Raw genomic sequence first — 19,659 nt, forward strand, 5'->3', positions numbered from 1 at the left:
AGTATATTACATGTAAGCCGTCGGTATTTTAACCAAACATTACTATTTTATACTATTAATTTGAATCTCAAGATTTGTAATATCCATTGTTCCTTGTCTATAAATCATTATTTAGTCTATTATATGGATTGATGTATTGCGATTGGATTGATTTTCACATTAGGTTGGGATAATATTTGAACCACTGGTGCCCGCTTGTCTCTATGTATTGGCAGGTGGTCTCCTGTTGCTCATACTAGGATTTCTAAAAGTTTGATTTATTGGATTAGTGTTGATGTTGGTTCGTCTTCTGAAGAACTGGCACACTTTACCTAGAAAACTTGCAGTATAAATAAATGGATCTATAACCATGTTTATAACACACATAATGAGCGCGTGCCAAACCCACCAAAAAAGACCAATAACAGGATGTACAGTATCAATGAAGTAACTACCTCTCTTCTTCCTAATATACCTTAAGGTACTATGAAGATCCAAGTATTCAGCCTGCACTGCGAACGTGATTGAGCTGAAGAGCAGCAATGTGAAACTGCATAACTGCATTGAAATATTGTTAACACTTTTCAATCTCTCGAACCTTCCAGTTATATTGGAGATGCAACAAACCAAACAGAATTTCTTAGCATCCTTGCAACAACAAGTACTGTTCCCGGACTGTGTACAGCATCCACATTTACCACCAGAACTACCACTGCATGTATCTCCACTAGCTGAATTGCAACATTTACAACTTTCACCTCCATTACAACACGTCTTCCCATCATTGCAGCAATCATCTTTACTACACACATCTGTAACTCCATTTTCACAACACTTCTGTCCATCTTTGCAGCAATCATCTTTACCACATAAAAATTTTATAATACAACAATTACCACCACTAGTACAATTAGTGGTACAATTACATTCACATGAAGAACCTCCACCATTACAACTGGTTATAACACTACCATTCAATTCTTCAATAACTTTCAAGAGCATATCCTTAGACTGTTTAATGTTACTAACCCCTACCAGTAAATCTGGCTTATCTTGACTATTCTTCGTACCGCCACTGTCACTTCGTTTTACTTTAGAAAACACCTTGATGGATGAACAAATTAATTTCCTAGATTCTTTTAGTTTATCTTTCGCAACACTCAAACATTTGCTACTACACGCTTCGCAACACTTGGCTTCACCTGAGCTGGAACAACATAACATATTACATGCACAACACATTCTACAATGGATACAACGTAATAAGTTTATGATGTTAAAATCTAAATGAATATCTTGGTTAATGTGGAAAGAATTAGTGTGCAGTATATTGTACATTATGAGTAAGTCACTCACCTTCCTTATTGATTTCATCTATTATGAAATTGTATTGGCCCAATTGTGAAAATATCTGTACAAAAATCAAATAACAATATGTTCTAGAGAAACTGTAAAAAATAGAAAAGTAATAGATGAAACTGTAGGTTTTCATTAATGAAAGGAAGGGGTTGTTCGGATAGTGATATGTCAGTGTAACTAATATAGAAATAATATTTCTAATTATTGTGAATGAGATTGCAGAAAACGTCCATAAACTATTCCAACCAATGTTTATTAGGGACATATAGTCTGTATACATTGGCTTCCCTTTTATTTGGAAAAAATGTGGATTAATAATCTCCCACACTATAAGTATTAAGGCCAATATAAATCTAACTATACTGTAAGCAGTTTTAATAGAAGATTGCCGGACCGCCCTATTATCTTCAGTGTAAATATCCATATCCAACACGACTATATTAAATAATGTAATAATTGAAAATATTTAATGGTAAATAATGGCACAAAAAAACATTTTCTTATAACTTACGTATAGATGGGTAAAATAAATCACACGATGATTCCATAACAGAATAACTCAATGCCCATGCCACATTACGGATATTTACTAAAGATTCCTTTAATAATTGCCATCTGTTACCCAAGGATAATTTAGCTTTATTATCTTCTATCACATAATATATGTCCAAAATCATGAAAATTAAATGAATCGTTGAAATTATAATATTAATCAAACATAATTCCAATAAAATAGATCGAAACGATGATGGATTATTTACATCAACAGTATTCAGTTTGTACCGATAATAATATTCAGGTAATAAACCAGATACATAACTGCCCAAAGCAGATGCATTTCCCATACTTTCCAATCTCCATACTACAAGAGCTTGTTCACCTAAACGAGATATTGCACCAGAAAATGTTATCATAATATAAAACAGAGATTCTCCGGTAAAACCAGAAGACCAACGTGCGTGAGAATAAAAAATAAAAGAAAATAAAAACTGTAATACTGATAGAGATACCAATAATTCTTTAGATTCCGGACCTAAATTATTAACATTATTTTGATATCAATATATTGTCAACATAATTGGTATAGCCAATCCAAATAACCTATATATGCTTACCAATAAGTAAACTTATGAGCTCCGCAATCATTCCCCCAAGTGTAAATCGTGAAGATGCGGATGATGTCAATATACCAGCTCTTTCCGGTGGAAGGCCAAGTGCTATCACCACAAGAGGGCCATAAATTGTTAAACCAAAGATCATAATGGAATTTACATAACCATCGGAAAACCAAGCAATATATGTTATAGGGGTTGACATCCTGAACTATTAAAATTTTCAATAAGCAATTCAACTGAACAAATATAATTAGAGTATAGCCTCAAACAAAAAATTCAATAACCTTCTATCCTAATAATAATAGTGGGTCCAATTATAATTTTAGATTGCATAATAAAGGCTAAAATATTAATGTCTTAAACCGAATCCTGCATATTCTCGTCCATAACTCTAGAAAATAATTACTATCAATATTAATTCTTTCAAGGTTAATTTTTAAATATAATTGAAATAAATAATTTATTTTTTATATAAAATCAATGCGTCAGTATCTAATTGAGCCATCTTTACACACCATAGCTGTTACTTATTCGTATATGGGGAACGTACTGTAGTGCGGTACCCGTATATGTTCTATTAGTATATATGCATGTAATCCTAATCAATTAAATTTTATAAAATTTTATGTAACTAATGTTTGCATATTATATAATCAAATTAATAAGTTTGTTAGGATTAAGAATATGTGTACCAATAAAGTAAAACTTTTTTATTAATTTAATAATTTTTATATTTGAATCCCCGGGCTCATCCATTACTGCAAAATTTCCCTTTTAATAAAATGTTATTCTCAATGATGAGCATTCTATTTCATTATTTTTACATGAAAACCCATCAGAAAAGCAACTTTTGAATCGATAATAATAAACACGATTATTGTAGTATGTTCCGTAAATCCATTTCTGGTTTGTTTAATAATTATTCCATTTGTTTGTATTATATTCAAAGTAGAATTAATGGTAATAAGATCCCCCCATGAAATTTTAAAATAAATTAATATTGGATTATTTTATATTCACAAATATATATGTATTATTAGTCATTTCAGTTTTAAATACATACCTTTACATACATTTGTATTAAAACTCTCAAACTAATATTTTCATTATTATATACCATATTATAATTATACACTATAATTATCATTATCATCAAATAATACCCAAAGTTATCCTCTACATATATCAATCACTATGGTATACAATTATATAACATATTAACAACATATAACATCAACCTTAACATATACATAATATCTTATTAATCAATATTTGATTAATACAATAATTAATAGTCAACTAACTATACACATACTTGTATACTAACTTATTATAAATTATATGTTATAATTACAAAAACATCATTTACTTCATTTTAATTCAGTTAGATTTCATACATGGTCTAATATATTAGATTTGCCATTCCCATGTTAATCTAATTTATTTCCATATACATCTCAATTTCTACATTTGAGAGTGAGGTTCTCTTTAATAATGTGTAAATTTGATAATACATTCAATTTACAATTAGTAATGTGGAGAGTTGGTGTCGTAAGTCCAGGAATTATTGCATTTTAATATTGGTGATTTGGGTGATTATGAAAAAAAGAGATTTGAAGCTTGGAATAGTATCGCTGTCAATAACAACACCAGGATCTCTAATGTTGGAAATCGTGACTTCAATAAGTTTATTAATTTCTTCAGTCGCACCCTTCACTTCCTCAATCATGTCCTTAAAACAATTGTTATTAGAATCTTCATCCTTATCATCAATCTTATCCTTCAAATCAGTAGCCTTAGATACGTGCTTTTCAAATGCTTTATTGTCATTCTTAATATTGTCTTCTACAAGTTCATCAGACAGCGTACGCACGAGTGAGAAAAAGGAGTTTAACGGATTTTCACTAAGTATCATCGCTTTGATTTTCTTAAACGCGCGGTCGAAATCCTTAGCAGCATCACCTTCCAATGTACCATAGACCTTGTAGTATACTTTATCAATAAATGACTTATAGTCATAAAAAAGTGGTTAAATTAGTCAAGGCCATGATAATGTATTATTCCTTGTACAGCATTATAACGTATTCAGAGAATCTTTAAATACATGCCCCTTCTTATCTCTCAGCCTCCATTTAATTTAGTTATTCAAATATACAGCTAATTTACCACCATTATTACTATTTCCATACTATTATTATTGTTGTTGTTGCACTGTCACTCACCACTTAGCTAGCTATATAATCGTCTTACTTCATATTGCTAAATACTCCTCTGATATCAATATTAAATGATGTTTTTATATTGTACCATGTGTTGGACATTGTACCTCTGCACCAAAATTTAAATGCCTGGAAATTAGTAAATCCTTCAGTTGGCCAATTTTTCCTAGAATACATACGGTACGTGGTCAAATGCCCATCCCCTATAAACCCTAAAGCTGTCATGGTACCAAGACCTAATAGCATGTTTAAGCTGTTATAAAATGGGCCATGAGGGCCTACACCATTGAATCCTATGGCTATTATTGTCTCATGAAGTAATAAAAACATAAATGTTAAACATCCTACTACTATATTATCACCAATGATATACTTTGATAATGCACTACCAGGATAATATAATACATAAAAAAATATTATTGCCAATACCAAATATATAATTACCAATATCCACGTAAAGTGCCAAAATTTCAAGTCACCTTCCCATTTTTTATCTGTAGATACATGTAATTTAAGTGCGGACATTATGGAAAACGTTAGTGATGGGAATATAGATATCAATGTACAATACGCATCAATAATACGTCCTTCTTCCATAGAAATTAATTGATAAGGTGCAATACCCGGATAAATAACCGGCAGTAAACCCATACCTACCACAGTCAAACCCATCTGCGATATGACTTCAGATATAGTAGAACCACCGTCTGAGCCTTCAGTACTTGAACTAGTTGTATTCCTAGAAAATGACATCGTCCATAAAATTGATGCTACAAAAATTATTAAAATTGATATTATTATTTGATAGTAAACAATGTTATAACTAGTTTCATAAGTTGTTGACCCATTAACACACTTTAAAAATACCAAATGGTATCCTGACATTAACATTCCAGATAAAGGAATAGCAGTAGTGAAGTAGGCGACATCCTGTCCATTTACACTTAACACGCACGTGTCAGATGCTCCACTTAAATAACCAGCCACCATTATTGCCCAGTAATATGCAGTCAAGTTACCCTCAGTACCACCACTACTGTAAATTAATAACAATATTAAATGGATAATTAAATATAGCCAATGGATAGCTATAGAAATATACCTAATAATATCACTCTTTACTTTACACCATGATAATATATTAATTGACAGAGTACCGAATATGACAGAAATTTCCAAGGGATTGTTGAATTTGTTAATGAAAAGTCCAACTTTACTGGGTGGGAGTTGGAACCTTACTATTGCATAACTGGAAGCATTTATGACAAGACGATATGGGAATAAGTTAAGTAGCCCAGCCAAGCCCATGGCAACCTTCTTCATCTTATCATTACCATTAGACATTGTGACGACCAATATTTATATGCTGTTTATTTAGAGATAATCCACATAACTGTCTATTCCAAAATTGTAATAGAAAAAGTTTGAACCTTAGACGGCCATACTCTAAAATGGTTACACCCTAGAGTGATAGTGTTTTATTACAAACATGCAAATTTATGACCCCATGCGTTATATGTGATAAATAACTGGACCATTTTTAACATTTAAATTATTATATTTGATGTTATTGTTATATTTTTATTATCAGTCATATATATAATCGGATGTTTATATAATTATAAAAGTATATATAGTTTCGTAATTGAAATGATGTATTAGAGTAGATATACTGAAACATTCAGATATTATATTTATTCTATTATATGTGATTATTATTGATACTTCTATAATCATACATAATAAAATAAATATAATATCTGAATTATAATTAAATTTGTATAATATCATTCGTAAGATGATAAATCATCAACAATTAAATTGAAGTTGTAGATAATCAATATAAAAATTAATTATCGATATATAAATATGATTAAGATTATTGTTATAATTGTTATAATCAAATTAATTTAGATACTATTATATTGATAATAATGTATAATTGATTAATATGATATCATATTATACTATCCATCATGAATTGTGAATATAACTAGAACTTTGATTGTTATATTAAATCACATATTAATACTGATTATAATAATACCATTGATAACCTAATAATATAGTATTATCTCTAATATTATGATATTATATCTAATATTATGGTATAATATATTGTGTAAATAAATTCAATTGGAGATAAACGAACCATTTTGTAATGATATTTTATACAAATTAATGTGAAATAATCTAAGTAAATGACGATAAATCTATTATACAAATCACATAAATGATAGACAAATTTGTATACGTATATTGATTAACATTACAAAACTTCATTATAATATTTAAATGAATAATCGTTCTGATACTAACAATATTCTACTTTTTAATATAATTTTTTATTTTTTTCCAATAATCTATTCTTTAATAATTTTTACTCTTTTTATATTCATATATATTTGATAATTATATATATTTAATAATTGGATATATCAATAATGATGATATACATGAATATGTATATATACCCAAATAATGTTATTATGGTGCTTGAGTGTATTTATTATAAACATGTGTAAATATTTTAATAATAATGAAATTTAACATAGATAAGATAATAATAATCAATCTGATACTATCGTTGAATATTAATGTAGTGTATTGTGTGGATACAAATGGTGTTTCATTAAGTGAATCACAACAGTAACTAACAGTGCTACCAATGATACTATTACCAATACATCCAATGATAATGTAATTACTGCTATGTTTTTATCTGATGAAAATATTTGCGGTAAACCTTCAACAAAAGAATTTGGATGCATGATAAATGTACCACAACGAAATAAATTATCACATCCAAACAAAATTGACAAAATCAAAATTTCTTATTATATAATTGAATTTGATGATAATGCCAAATTAGCAATTGGTACTTCTATATTAATAGGCATCTATACTTTTGAACATCGCAATCCAGTATCAATTGAATTTTATATTTTTAGAAGGATCTTAATACCATTACTTCTACTCATTAAATAGTGAACAAATAAATGAGTTAATCGCAAAATGAAATATGATAAAAACATCAATTGTTATACAATAAGAATAGTATTCCTTACTATAACTTCCAATATTGCAAAGGCTGTTTCTTTGCTTTCCACTAAACTTGAACCAGCGACTGAAATGACTTCTATTGTTAGAATGGTTTTAACATACTGAAACCATTTATTTTTAAATCAAGATATAAAATATATCATACATACAATAGATTATAGTTCCACATCCCTTCTTCACGTTTAATACGCCTAAAGAGCTCTAAGAAATGTTTACATAAGCTAATAATATAGCTTTTCCAAAATATAACTGACAATAAAAAGTTCCACAAATATGGTTAGACAGTGTCAACGATGATCCGAAAGGCACATTTTTATTTGAAAGAGGCCATCTTACTCCTGACATAGTCAAACCTTGCAAGTCCGAAAATCCAATAAGACTAAAAAGACAACCATCAGGTAAATCACACGAAAAATGTCTTGGAAAAATTGGCCATCCTTCTTCGCGGCCGCTGGTCAACAACACCGAAATTCCATTTTCTGCTATAGTTATAGCTTGTGTCATATGTAAAAGGCTATGGTCGTTCCTCTCACCTCCAAAAGCACCACATAAAATAATATGTTGAGCGCCCTGCTGTAAAGCTTTCTCACATGCTAACGCACCATCGGTTGCATCTTTGTCAGAAGGAAAGGCCTCCCTAGGAACATCACGATATTTTTGCAGCAAATCCTCATCGGAAGAATCGAAATCGCCCAGCCACAGTTCGGGAATCACACCCAGTGCTGCAGCATGGCGCATACCGCCATCCGCAGCAATTACTCGGCTCCCATTAATTTGTTCACGCAATCGATCAGTGACACAAATATCCCCATTCAACAATATTGTAAATTTTGTCATTATATATCATGCAATTCGTTAAGATTCCTTTTAATATAATAGTGCAAATATATTAAACAAATAACCATGTAGGTTCCATAACACTATGCTAAAATCAATGATGTAGCAGTAGTAAATCAGTCGCATAGACTTAATTTTACAATTTAAATGAAAACTTTCAATTTAAGAATGCAAGTTTGTGTGATAGGTTTGATGGACTAAATTCGTTCAATGTGATGGATAGAATAAGATTAACGGAAAACCAACCCCAAAACACACTCAAGAATTAATTTTAACAAATGAATTAGTTTCGATTGTGATGCTTATGTGAACGACGGAGCAAAATTCATATACATATCTATCCCCCCCCTCCCCCCATTATAATATCCATTAAACAATCAGTTAACTTTCCTACCAACATTTTTAGTTGTAAATACATCCAAATACATTTAAACAAAATGCATTCGTTAAAAGAAGAATTTCTGATCCGTCTCACCAACGAAGACTTGAATGCTAGCAATAAGATCACTGTCATTGGCGTTGGTGCTGTTGGCATGGCTTGCGCCTTCAGCATACTCAACAAGGAATTGGCCGATGAACTAGTGCTCATTGACGTAGTTGAGGATAAGTTAAAAGGGGAGATGATGGACTTGCAGCAAGGAAGCTTATTCCTAAAGACTCCCAATATAATCGCTGGAAAGGATTATGAACTTACTGCAAATTCCAAGCTGGTTGTGGTAACTGCTGGCGCTAGACAACAAGAAGGGGAAAGCAGACTAAATTTGGTGCAACGTAATGTCAATATCTTCAAGTTTATCATCCCCAACGTAGTTAAATACAGTCCAGATTGCATCCTACTAATTGTGTCAAATCCTGTTGATATTCTAACCTATGTCGCATGGAAATTGAGTGGGTTTCCACTCAATCGTGTGATTGGAAGTGGATGTAATCTGGATTCCGCAAGATTCCGCTATCTGGTCTCAGAAATGATTGGAATTCACCCTTCAAATTTCCATGGCTGCATCCTAGGTGAACATGGCGACTCCAGCGTCCCGATACTAAGCGGGTTAAATATAGCAGGGATGTCTATTAAAAACTTGCATACCGACATAGATACAGTTTTTATCAAAGATATGTGCAAGGATGTTCATAAGAAGGTCACTGAAAGTGCGTATGAAATTATTAAACTGAAGGGATACACTTCTTGGGCCATTGGTCTATCTGTGGGCGACTTGTCTTGTAGTTTGATTAAGAATCTCAGAAAAGTACACCCCGTGTCCACTCTAGTAAAAGGACAATTCGGTATTGACAATGAGGTGTTCCTTAGCGTCCCTTGCGTCCTTGGTCGTAATGGAATCTCAGAAGTCTTCAAACCAAAACTAACTGTGGAAGAGGAACAACAATTGAAGAACAGTGCAGAAACCATATGGAACACACAGAAAGATATCCAACTATAATCTATTCCGCGACACTAAAAATTCAGTTTTTTTTGTCTTCCAGATTAACGAATATCACATTTATTAAATAGTGATTACTCTCGCAACACCGGGCGATGACTTAATAATACTTAATTACTACCCTTTTAAATGGCGTAATCTTAGCATCATTACAAAACTATGCACAATTTAGCTGTTCTATTTTATTATCAAATTAATTATTCATTAGACAGAAAAGTTATTGTAGTAGCACTCAATGCGCTTACAAGTACGTGTATGTGAATTAGTGACTGATTGATTACATAACTAGTGCAGCTATGAGTTACTCACTTACACAAGGGTGAATGCATGATGTAATTAATAACCACAGCCTCCTGTTTGTTGAACCATTGCGTCGATAATATCTCCCTCTTCAATGCCCATTTCCTCAGGAGTCTTATCCCCTTTCAGCCTTTCCCCGTCAAAGAGAAATCGAACTAAATAAGTGCCAACATACCAGCATCTTGTGATTGTCCAAGTCTATTGCAATATGCACTCATCAACTTCTCCAGTTTGGTTTTCTTCTTGATCTTAAAGAAAACTTCCGAACCGTCCTACGTTAGCTGCAGCATACTGGCGAGCGAACTTTGAGTTGAATGTGTTCTGAGGGCGCAGCCGGCGAAGCACTACCATTTTGATCACCCATGTTAATACACTTTGCACTTATCTAGTTTATGTACAGATCTAAGCTTACAGTGGGCCCAACATTGGGCAACTATAATTAACACATCCTGCTCAGTTTCGCACCCATTTTAAGGCATCTTTTGAAGAGCCGGGTTCTTACAGCCTCGCTATAACTGGCATACTTCTTTAAGTTCTTGGCACTACTTGTGTTATCATCAGACACCAAGGCAAGGTATTTTGATAGACCTTGCAATCTCCTGTACACATAGTATCTAAATGGTTCATCACTTCCGTCACCACTTTTGCCTCCGTATCCACTAAAAACCAATTTCTTAACTTCCTTCGCAAACAAATCAGCTTCCAAAGTTTGCCGTTCACAAACCAGCATAGCGAACGACACCAATAGATCTATGAATAGGATTTTTTCACGGAGACTAAGCTTTGGTTTAAAATTTTGCCCATTCAATGCCGCCTCTAATTTGTTCCTAACTAGTTTGACAAAGTTCCTCCCATCATTTTCAGTTGTACGATTGCCATGGTACAACTTCTTAAAGGATCTGATCAATTGTGTCACGTTTTGCCCGTGGCTACCCATGCGTACTGCATTAGAAACAATTAATTCCACTCCTCTCTCCAGATAATCAACTACACAACCCATTGAACCAGCCATTAGTACGGCATTACACACATCTCTATTGCCGGGGTACAGTATGTAACATGCAAATAAATGAGATGTTAGTGACCCACTCCATATACTATTAGCACTTAATTAAATTCAATCTCACCTGATGAGCCCCTGTAATATTATCAGGCACCAATGCCTGACGTATCTTCCTGATTTGTACAAAAGCATACTCAAGTTGTTATGAATTAATGATGTAAACAAATTTCCTAGCCCATCTGCATGCCTGTTATATTTGCTATTGAACTTCAGTGAATAGAACTTTCGCATGGTTACTAGCACTGCAACAGCCAGTGTCTTATTCCAGGACATTGATTTTTGCATTAATAGAGCAAACTTTTGCATGTCCAGATGTTGTATATTGTCAAAATGCGATATGTAAGAACACATGGAACATATGATAATTATTAGCAAATTGTCATCATGCCCAATAAAACCCAATCCTATATTCAAAAGGTCAGATGCAACTTTGGCACATGAACCTGTTGGATCACCAGCGAATAAGTTGTATGATATTTGCGGCAAATATTGTAGAATCGAACCCAACTTCCAAATGGAAACTTTATCACTTTGATTAACCAGTGGCAGTTCATTCTGTTGATATAATGCCAAAGATAGTGTTGTTATTGCGTCCAAAGCGGCGACAATTGCGCCTGTAACATCAATGTTACACATAACACAAAGCTTCATTTTTGATTGAATCACAATGTTTGAATTGTCCTGTCGATCGTAGTTCACAAAATGAACTAACTCGCCCTTTAACTTATAATCGACGCAACTATCCATATTCTTGCAAATCAATTCGACCAGCAAATGGTAAGTTTGATCATCCATTTGCATGTACTTGAACAGGGATACTAGTTCGTGAATCTTACCAAGGTAATATGACCGAAAAACATCAGAAAACAAGTGAATCACATAAAGCAATTCAATTCTGTTGTGTCCAGAAGCCTTTATGTTTGCCACTAAATAGTTATACCAAAAATCTAGCATGTGATCTTGACAGCAATTACAGATCTTATTCATGGACTTGATGGGATTTTGTGTAAAATCAAGTCCATTATAGTAACTGATAAGCGATTTCCTCCCATACAAGTGGCACAGCAATACCTCAATCACACCTTTTATGTCATATTTATCAGATGATTCAATAAATTGACAAAAAAAGAAGTTACTGAGTATCTGTAGAGCCACATGACAAACACTTTTATTAGTATCACCCACATACACGCGTGCTATGTGTTTAATGGTATCCAATTGTAAAGTATAGTTATAATCTGTTACGATTCGATGAAACGTGTTAACCGCGGCCAAACGCACAGAGGCGCTCTTATCGCACAGTAGTACCAATGTTATATTTTCAACCATGTCTCCCATCTTATCATAATGAATACAGCAAAGTAATATCTGGGCTAATTTAAGCCTCACTTTATAATCTTTATGCGAACACAACATTTGCAGTGTGTTGAACAGTGTGCTATCGATCAGTGTGGGATCTTCCGAGATAAACTTTTGCAACCCGGATACAATGTTCAGTTGACCTTCTCCGTCCAGTGTTATGCATTGCAAATGATGCATTATCATCCTAGGTATGTCGCAAATTAGCGAGTAAAACACTGCGCTAGGGATTGGGCTTGTGAAGCACTTGTTGGAATGCTGGTTGGAATAACTGAACTTTAGGTACGGAACAACACAGTCAAAAAAGGAAAGATTAGCGTCGTGCTGATCCATAAGAATTAGCGAAGCCCATACGTGCGATTGGTAATTGGTCAAATTTATATGTTCCATCTGACACAGCACATTTATGTCGCACACTAAAAGGCCATCTCCTAGCATATCCCTCAGTTTATTAGACACTAGAATGGGCTCGCTATTGTCCAAATTATTTATATCATTCGTTGATCCATCGATGAAATGCGAGTGTAGCTTATCTAGCCCAACTAAATACTTTTGCCATTTAGAATGGATTGCCTTGGAGCAATTGATGCACCACAGACCAATTAATACTAATTGATCGATAGTAAGTGTACTAGATTTGACAAATTGTCTAATTATGTAGACCGCAACTACATTTTCTGGCAATTCCGACATCTTACACATATCTTCAATAAACCTATCGCAGTTAGGTAGATAGGTAATAATGCGACCCATAACATCAGTTAGACATTGTTTAACCTTGATTACTACGGTTTTGCTGTACTTTTCTGTAATTGCCTTGATTGTTTCATCCAAAACCCCCTTTACGTAGGAAATTATTGCGATTGTGGTTCTAGACACAATTAATCCGTTAAAATAATACCCCAAACCCAATTCATCCCCTGTTAGCGTAGAAAAAACATCTAATTCAATGCGAGGTGCAATTTTGTAGATTATGCTAGTGATTATCTCCCACAGAGAATCGCTACCAATGTGAGTGAATGCCAGCGAGAATTCAATAATTGCATTATATACAGTTTGATCCCAAGAATTGCCAGAAATAGCAAGCGAATTGGCAATGGAATTGAATATTACATCAGAGTGCAAATGAAAGTTGTCCAACAATGTGAATGTCTTGAAGCAGTTGCTACATGAAACGGCCAAGTTAGAGTCTTTAAAGTAAGCAGAAAGAAATATAGCATTAGCTAAAACTCTAGAATACCACTTTTCTGGCCAATTACAAACCAGAAAAACTTTGTTAAATTCATAATTTAGTAGTTGAAAATACTGCCGATCTATGCCATTATTTATGGCAATTTCCAGACGATTAAGGGTATTAATGTCACATGTGCGATTATTAATAGAGGATCTAAAGTTCTCGACAATATCAGCCAATGGTTGTGGACTAGATGATACAATAGACTCGGCTTTTATGGATGAATATGATGTGGTAGGAGTGGATGATGAGTGTGGATTAATGATGCAAAAAATTTCTGGAAAACAGACACCATAATTTTCAGACATATACAGTTCTTCCCTTTTGCACAACTCTTTGTGATGAATAGTAACATCTACAGCCGTCATATTTGTAGATGCGAACGTTTCAGACTGTTAAACCAGGTACCATTGACAGAAAAAGTGCATAACACCTAAATATCTTTAAAGAATTACTATATATCTGAGTCATGCCAGTGTGTAGCGAATTGGAGACGTTGTGAGTAACATGTGGTAAGGAAGTATGGGATGCGCTGTGCCCCCCATATATATCTATATCTATATCTATATAAGCAGAACTGAGCTAGGTTGTGATGTCACGACACAGGCGTAATTTATCCTACAGCAGAAGCCTAAGTCGCAGACGCTCTTGGAGTAGAAATAGCCGTAGCCGCTCCCGCAGTCCCCCAATCTACAGCGATAGGCACGGTGCGGACAGATACAACAATGACAAATATTACAAGCAGGATTCACATGTTGACGCTGGAAATTTGGATTCCACATCAGGTATTACTAACTATTATACAGATTACAAGTTGCATTCTACAAATGCGAGGAGTAAAGATGGGCCCAAGGCCAGACCATGGGGCCGGCCAAGCGTTGCCAGATCAAGTGTCACTAGACGATACATCGACCATAGGCAGTTTATCGTAATTAGAGATCTGCCCAGTTCCCTATGGGACCGGGAGGAATTGGGCAGGATTCTATCCAAGCAATCCAAGCCAAAAGAGTTTACTCTTAACGACAGTGACAAATCGGTACTAGCGGACTATGGGAGTTCTGATCAGGCAATTTCTGCCTATAAAGATCTATCGCACCGACTTAAAGGGTGTAAACTATCCAGAACTTCACTGGAAGATTGGAAGAAAGATAACCACAACAACAAATATGAATCGGAGGATTTTCGAGAAAAATCCAAAAAAATAACCTCCCTCGAGTCAATGAAAAGGAATCTCATCGAAAAATACTCGGCGCAACTTAAGGAATTAGTATCTAGTTTATCCACATATAGTGGAGATGAGAAGAGTGATTTGTTGGATCAGGTACATAAGCTCAAGAATAGGATCAAAATTTTGAGCATGCCAAAATTAAAAACGCAGAGGTACCAGCATTCCATTGACAACAGACCCTCCACACTCGTGTTTGAGTCCCTCCCCGAATGTGCCCAGGGTAGAATTGATGTCTCATGTAGGGCCTGGTAAATTGGCTAAATGGATTAGTGAAAATGCCCTTTTGCAGGGCCCACAAATTGTGTCACTTAAGAAACAGGACAAGTCGGTATTAATAACCTATAGTAGCGCATCCGTTGCTAATACGGTTAAAAATGCCTGCGCCCTGCATGGCATCCAATCAAAATTTCATGGATAACTTAATTTTTGTCACCATACTCACTAGAAATGCCATTAAAGGTGGAGACCAGTGGTATGAATACCTTGGAGATACTAATTTGCAGTTTGGTATATGAGGATAGGACCGTACCTAGTATGTACATGTAAATACAAAGTTGAGTTATGCATGTGGGTATTATGGTTGTGTAGGCATGGCAAAGATATGTTTTATTGGAGTAGTGCGTGCTACATGTGTATGAAACATGGATATAAAATCACAGAATTTAGATAATACAGCCTTTATAATACAATCCTGTAGGCACTAGAACATTTACGTCCAATTATTTTACTGAGTATTCCACCAATCATTACCTTATCCATCAAATAACAGTAGCAAATTTGAGATGGATCACATGCAGTAGAAGAAATGATCGTTAAAGAATTTTCCTTCTATATTTAACTTTTTGTGTCGTAAAGAGAGATTGGTATACATTTGACAGATTGATTTGTTGTGATTTTGTGATTTGATCAATCCACTAGTTCTTTTGATGGTCATCAGGATTTTTTCCCAGGGAAAATTCGACAATATGACCAATTAATGTTATGTGAGCGTATAATATGGGCTGAAGATTGCTAACCTAAAAATTTGCGATTTAAGGTAAATTATTTCAACATATAGCTATTAAAAGTGGATGGTATCAAAAGTAGGATAATAAAGTTATGACTAGAATAAAACATTAGATCTAGGGAATTTTGGTTAGTGTTTATGTTATATTATTGTATCTTTGGACCATTCGCCTAACAATTTTGTTCATGTATCCATTACATTTATTATTAAATACATACATAAATATTTAGAATAGTTATTTACAAATTCATTGGTAATATTGCCATTTGGTTATCACATATTTCCTAAGTGTGGCATTACTAGGGCTGAGTATAGTTGATGACTTAGTGACTGCTGGTTGGGCAATGCCTAATGCATTGAGACGACTATCAATTGCTTTAGAAAGGCCAATCTTAAACAAGGGTAAGTAAAAATCCAATTAGATGAGCTTAAAAGCGCTTTGTGGAACGGAATCCCCGAGAATGCACCATTGGAAATGCGAGTGGATGCATGGCAACTGGCCCTGGTAATCATGTCTATTATTTTTAGGGATATTTACCCAAATCTGCCAGCTTTAGACTTCAAGGTAGATACCAACTTAAGTAGTTGCTAACAAGAAACATAACGAATACCGTGAAACTCTGCTAGTTATATAAAAAATAACACCAGGCCCATTATCTATTCAGGGGAAAAACATCAAAACAATGCAAAATTGCAAGTCAGGTAGACCCCCTATTATTTAGATAAAGATTGACTTGCCCAGAACTTTTCTTAAGGATCTTAACTTTCAAAACGGATTGATTTTGGATATGCTTGAGAGGATTCTTTACATTTGGAGCATAAGGAACCCTGCTTCCGGTTACGTGCAAGGGCTTAACGACATAGCAATAGTTTTAATTTACACATTCACTCAGCCTCATCTAAAAATCGCAGATTCCGTGCAAAACATACCAAAGGAGTCGTTAGATGCGATAGAAGCGGATTCCTACTTTTGCCTGTCAAAGCTACTGTCACAAATGCAAGACAATTATACTGATGGACAGCCTGGCATTCATCGGGCTATCGCAAAGCTGGAAGCCATAATCAACGAAGTGGACCAGCAGCTCTATGATTATTTGCTCGAGCGCCAGATCCATTTAGTACAGATAACTTTCCGTTGGATAAATTGCCTGTTGCTACGGTACCACGTAACTAATTTAGTGAACTGCCACTGCACTGTTCAATTCGTTTGTGGGATACATTGATAGCAGAGTCTGACAACATTATGGACTTTCACCTACACGTTTGCGCAGGTACTGCAAATGCCATTTAGCACTATTGATGTTATGGAGGGAAGAAATTATGAAGAAAGAGTTTCAGCAAATAATATTGTTCATGCAGTCACCACCGTCCAAATATTGGGAAATCAGCGACATCGATGAGCTTGTGGCCAAGGCGTACGTTTGTTTCTATGCAGGTTTGTGCTGCTAAATAACAATTCCAAGAGTAAATCCCTATTATATGGATGCCATAAACATAATTCAATGGACTTTGGATAATTATTTAATCATACCACATCAAACAAGTCAGTTGATTAGTGCATAATTATATGGGAAGCCCGTGACTACTTGAGGGCAATTTGTTTGCCTGGTAACATAGAATCGTGAAACAATTCTACCAAGAGGCGTGCGCGATCAGAAAGATTACTAATGTTACCCTTGAACGATATCTTGCTGCTCAATTGTCTCAATGAACTAATGTCGGGTTCAATGAACACCTTTTGGTGCAACAAATCCAGAATAGCCTACATATAAAATAGCATTTACAAGTTTTGCATGTTTGGAATTTTCCTGAGTTGCTTTTGGTAGGCCGCAAAGTCGTCTGATCGCTTCAGAACGCGGATGTGATTGCAAAGAGACAAAGAACTTTAGTTCCTTGCCCCTGCGTTTTCTGGAATGTTCAACAGACAATTTGCGCATTTGCTGTAGTATATCATTCTTTTCCTGCGGTGTGGAATGCTCTGCAAATGCAATGACAACGGGCGAATGTGCAAATCCGTCGATATTGTTTGAAACATCACAAACACTTTCGCTGGGATCCAGTGAGAGGGTCTCTGCCATGGGATCAGTTTCTACATAGAATCTACCGTCTCTAGTGATAACTTTTCCGTTTTGTCCAACCAAAACCAGTGATGGAGTTGTGTGTATTTCCAAGTAATTCTACATAATTATCCGTGGGACTACCTGGAGGAGTATCCTTGTCTGCAGATTGTCAAAGGGCACTGCCAGTAATTGCATAGCCAGTGACTTAATTTGTTCCTGGAATTGTTCTACATTCTTATCATTGGACACATAAACCAGCTCAAACTTCCCCCCAGTCTTCTTAGCCATTGCCTTACAGAATGCGGTAAGTTTGTCGTCGAATCCATGCGGCACTTTTCCAGGGGCACCAAAATACAGCCCAACAACATGACCTTTGATGCTGGAGGCGGCTACTGTATCTTTGTTTTGATCAACCAAATTCTCTCCCAGAAGATCTAGGATCGAATCTACTTTCCAAGGGTATCCACTGGGATTTGTCAGCATAACATACAATGCGCGATCGTTAACTACGTTTCCGTTGGCATCTAGCAACACGACACTTGGCAGTGAATTGATATCAAAGCGATGGCACAAATTTTCAAGTTTTTTTCTCTCATCGAATGGAATGGCATACCTAAGTAACAAAGCACGAACCAATCCATTTTCAGAAAGTGATCATAAGCTGTGCTGTACCAGCGATCAAGCGAGGCGTATATAATTTTTAGTGGCTTTCCAGAAGCATTAGCAAGCTCTTGGATGGATTTGAGCTTGGGGTTTATTAGTGGATATCCGTGGGTCTAAATTAGAATGACCATTATTGATAAATTTTATTGGAAACGGATTACCTCTAGTATATGTTCAACGTTACCCGAGTGGAAATAAAGGGCCACTAATGAGTCTTTAGGTATGGCGTTGAGAGTTGAAGTGTAATTGGTCAAAGGGAGTAGATAACCACGGAGCGGGTATAATATGCATAGAAATTTCTGTAGAAAATTGGGGTTCTTGCTCTTTTCAATCAGAACGTGGCCAATAATATTGGCAATTCCTGGTGCATCATCCGATACTAATTGCAGTTTACTGAATTCTTTGACACATTTACACGTCATCAGACCTTAGTGAATTAGTATAAACCTGCTAGTAAAAGTGCTCCGATGAATGGGTAGTTGAAACGTATCCTTTCATCAAATGTCTTAACTTGTTGCTGACTATCGGTTTCTTCGGTGTTTTCGTTGTTACTTACGATGAAGGAGAAATATTTTTCAAGGCCGGGATTGTGGATTCCTTTGGGTTCTAGGACCATACTGCGATTTTGGAGCGCTAGTAGCCCACATTTTGTGCGTTTATTCTGCCTTATATCTCTGCTTTCACCCAGACCCAATGCCATAATGACCCATACGCCGAGTGCTGGCATCATCATCTGCA

General features: G+C 34.9%; 11 protein-coding genes across 11 annotated transcripts; 4 read left to right on the top strand and 7 right to left on the bottom strand.

The window, feature by feature from the left end:
• Nucleotides 1–201: 201 nt before the first annotated feature.
• Nucleotides 202–2,252, bottom strand: BMR1_01G04286 (Vesa-like; the record flags this gene model as incomplete). The annotated part of the gene is made up of 3 exons (XM_021481484.1): nucleotides 202–1,262; nucleotides 1,336–1,773; nucleotides 1,850–2,252. The coding sequence occupies 3 exons, from the start codon at nucleotides 2,250–2,252 to the stop codon at nucleotides 202–204; spliced, it is 1,902 nt and encodes a 633-aa protein (XP_021337228.1).
• BMR1_01G00004 (BMN1 family, Pseudo gene) lies at nucleotides 4,018–4,368 on the bottom strand (the record flags this gene model as incomplete). The annotated part of the gene is made up of 1 exon (XM_012791631.1): nucleotides 4,018–4,368. One exon carries the CDS (start codon nucleotides 4,366–4,368, stop codon nucleotides 4,018–4,020), a length of 351 nt encoding a protein of 116 aa, XP_012647085.1.
• A 331-nt stretch (nucleotides 4,369–4,699) lies between these two features.
• BMR1_01G00005 (Tpr related protein, putative) lies at nucleotides 4,700–6,016 on the bottom strand (the record flags this gene model as incomplete). The annotated part of the gene is made up of 1 exon (XM_012791632.1): nucleotides 4,700–6,016. The coding sequence occupies one exon, from the start codon at nucleotides 6,014–6,016 to the stop codon at nucleotides 4,700–4,702; it is 1,317 nt and encodes a 438-aa protein (XP_012647086.1).
• On the top strand, nucleotides 7,385–7,660 carry BMR1_01G00010 (BMN2 family, Pseudo gene; the record flags this gene model as incomplete). Its single annotated transcript, XM_021482859.1, has 1 exon — nucleotides 7,385–7,660. The coding sequence occupies one exon, from the start codon at nucleotides 7,385–7,387 to the stop codon at nucleotides 7,658–7,660; it is 276 nt and encodes a 91-aa protein (XP_021337229.1).
• A 276-nt stretch (nucleotides 7,661–7,936) lies between these two features.
• On the bottom strand, nucleotides 7,937–8,572 carry BMR1_01G00015 (LGT, TPK, Thiamine pyrophosphokinase; the record flags this gene model as incomplete). Its single annotated transcript, XM_012791633.1, has 1 exon — nucleotides 7,937–8,572. The coding sequence occupies one exon, from the start codon at nucleotides 8,570–8,572 to the stop codon at nucleotides 7,937–7,939; it is 636 nt and encodes a 211-aa protein (XP_012647087.1).
• On the top strand, nucleotides 9,010–10,008 carry BMR1_01G00020 (LGT, LDH, L-lactate dehydrogenase; the record flags this gene model as incomplete). Its single annotated transcript, XM_012791634.1, has 1 exon — nucleotides 9,010–10,008. The coding sequence occupies one exon, from the start codon at nucleotides 9,010–9,012 to the stop codon at nucleotides 10,006–10,008; it is 999 nt and encodes a 332-aa protein (XP_012647088.1).
• Nucleotides 10,345–10,672, bottom strand: BMR1_01G00025 (small ubiquitin-related modifier; the record flags this gene model as incomplete). Its single annotated transcript, XM_012791635.1, has 3 exons — nucleotides 10,345–10,463; nucleotides 10,484–10,580; nucleotides 10,601–10,672. The coding sequence occupies 3 exons, from the start codon at nucleotides 10,670–10,672 to the stop codon at nucleotides 10,345–10,347; spliced, it is 288 nt and encodes a 95-aa protein (XP_012647089.1).
• Nucleotides 10,748–14,332, bottom strand: BMR1_01G00026 (hypothetical protein; the record flags this gene model as incomplete). Its single annotated transcript, XM_021483073.1, has 2 exons — nucleotides 10,748–11,414; nucleotides 11,436–14,332. 2 exons carry the CDS (start codon nucleotides 14,330–14,332, stop codon nucleotides 10,748–10,750), a joined length of 3,564 nt encoding a protein of 1,187 aa, XP_021337230.1.
• On the top strand, nucleotides 14,557–15,444 carry BMR1_01G00040 (hypothetical protein; the record flags this gene model as incomplete). The annotated part of the gene is made up of 2 exons (XM_021483117.1): nucleotides 14,557–14,749; nucleotides 14,771–15,444. 2 exons carry the CDS (start codon nucleotides 14,557–14,559, stop codon nucleotides 15,442–15,444), a joined length of 867 nt encoding a protein of 288 aa, XP_021337231.1.
• BMR1_01G00045 (TBC domain containing protein) lies at nucleotides 16,543–17,715 on the top strand (the record flags this gene model as incomplete). Its single annotated transcript, XM_021481485.1, has 9 exons — nucleotides 16,543–16,600; nucleotides 16,621–16,703; nucleotides 16,727–16,763; nucleotides 16,784–16,824; nucleotides 16,847–16,900; nucleotides 16,921–17,357; nucleotides 17,378–17,469; nucleotides 17,490–17,613; nucleotides 17,634–17,715. The coding sequence occupies 9 exons, from the start codon at nucleotides 16,543–16,545 to the stop codon at nucleotides 17,713–17,715; spliced, it is 1,008 nt and encodes a 335-aa protein (XP_021337232.1).
• On the bottom strand, nucleotides 17,781–19,654 carry BMR1_01G00050 (Thioredoxin-like; the record flags this gene model as incomplete). Its single annotated transcript, XM_021481537.1, has 6 exons — nucleotides 17,781–17,960; nucleotides 17,983–18,375; nucleotides 18,400–18,871; nucleotides 18,892–19,034; nucleotides 19,083–19,348; nucleotides 19,369–19,654. 6 exons carry the CDS (start codon nucleotides 19,652–19,654, stop codon nucleotides 17,781–17,783), a joined length of 1,740 nt encoding a protein of 579 aa, XP_021337233.1.
• Nucleotides 19,655–19,659: the final 5 nt, after the last annotated feature.

This window comes from Babesia microti, chromosome I, assembly GCF_000691945.2.
Source record: "Babesia microti strain RI chromosome I, complete genome".
NCBI lineage: Eukaryota > Apicomplexa > Aconoidasida > Piroplasmida > Babesiidae > Babesia > Babesia microti.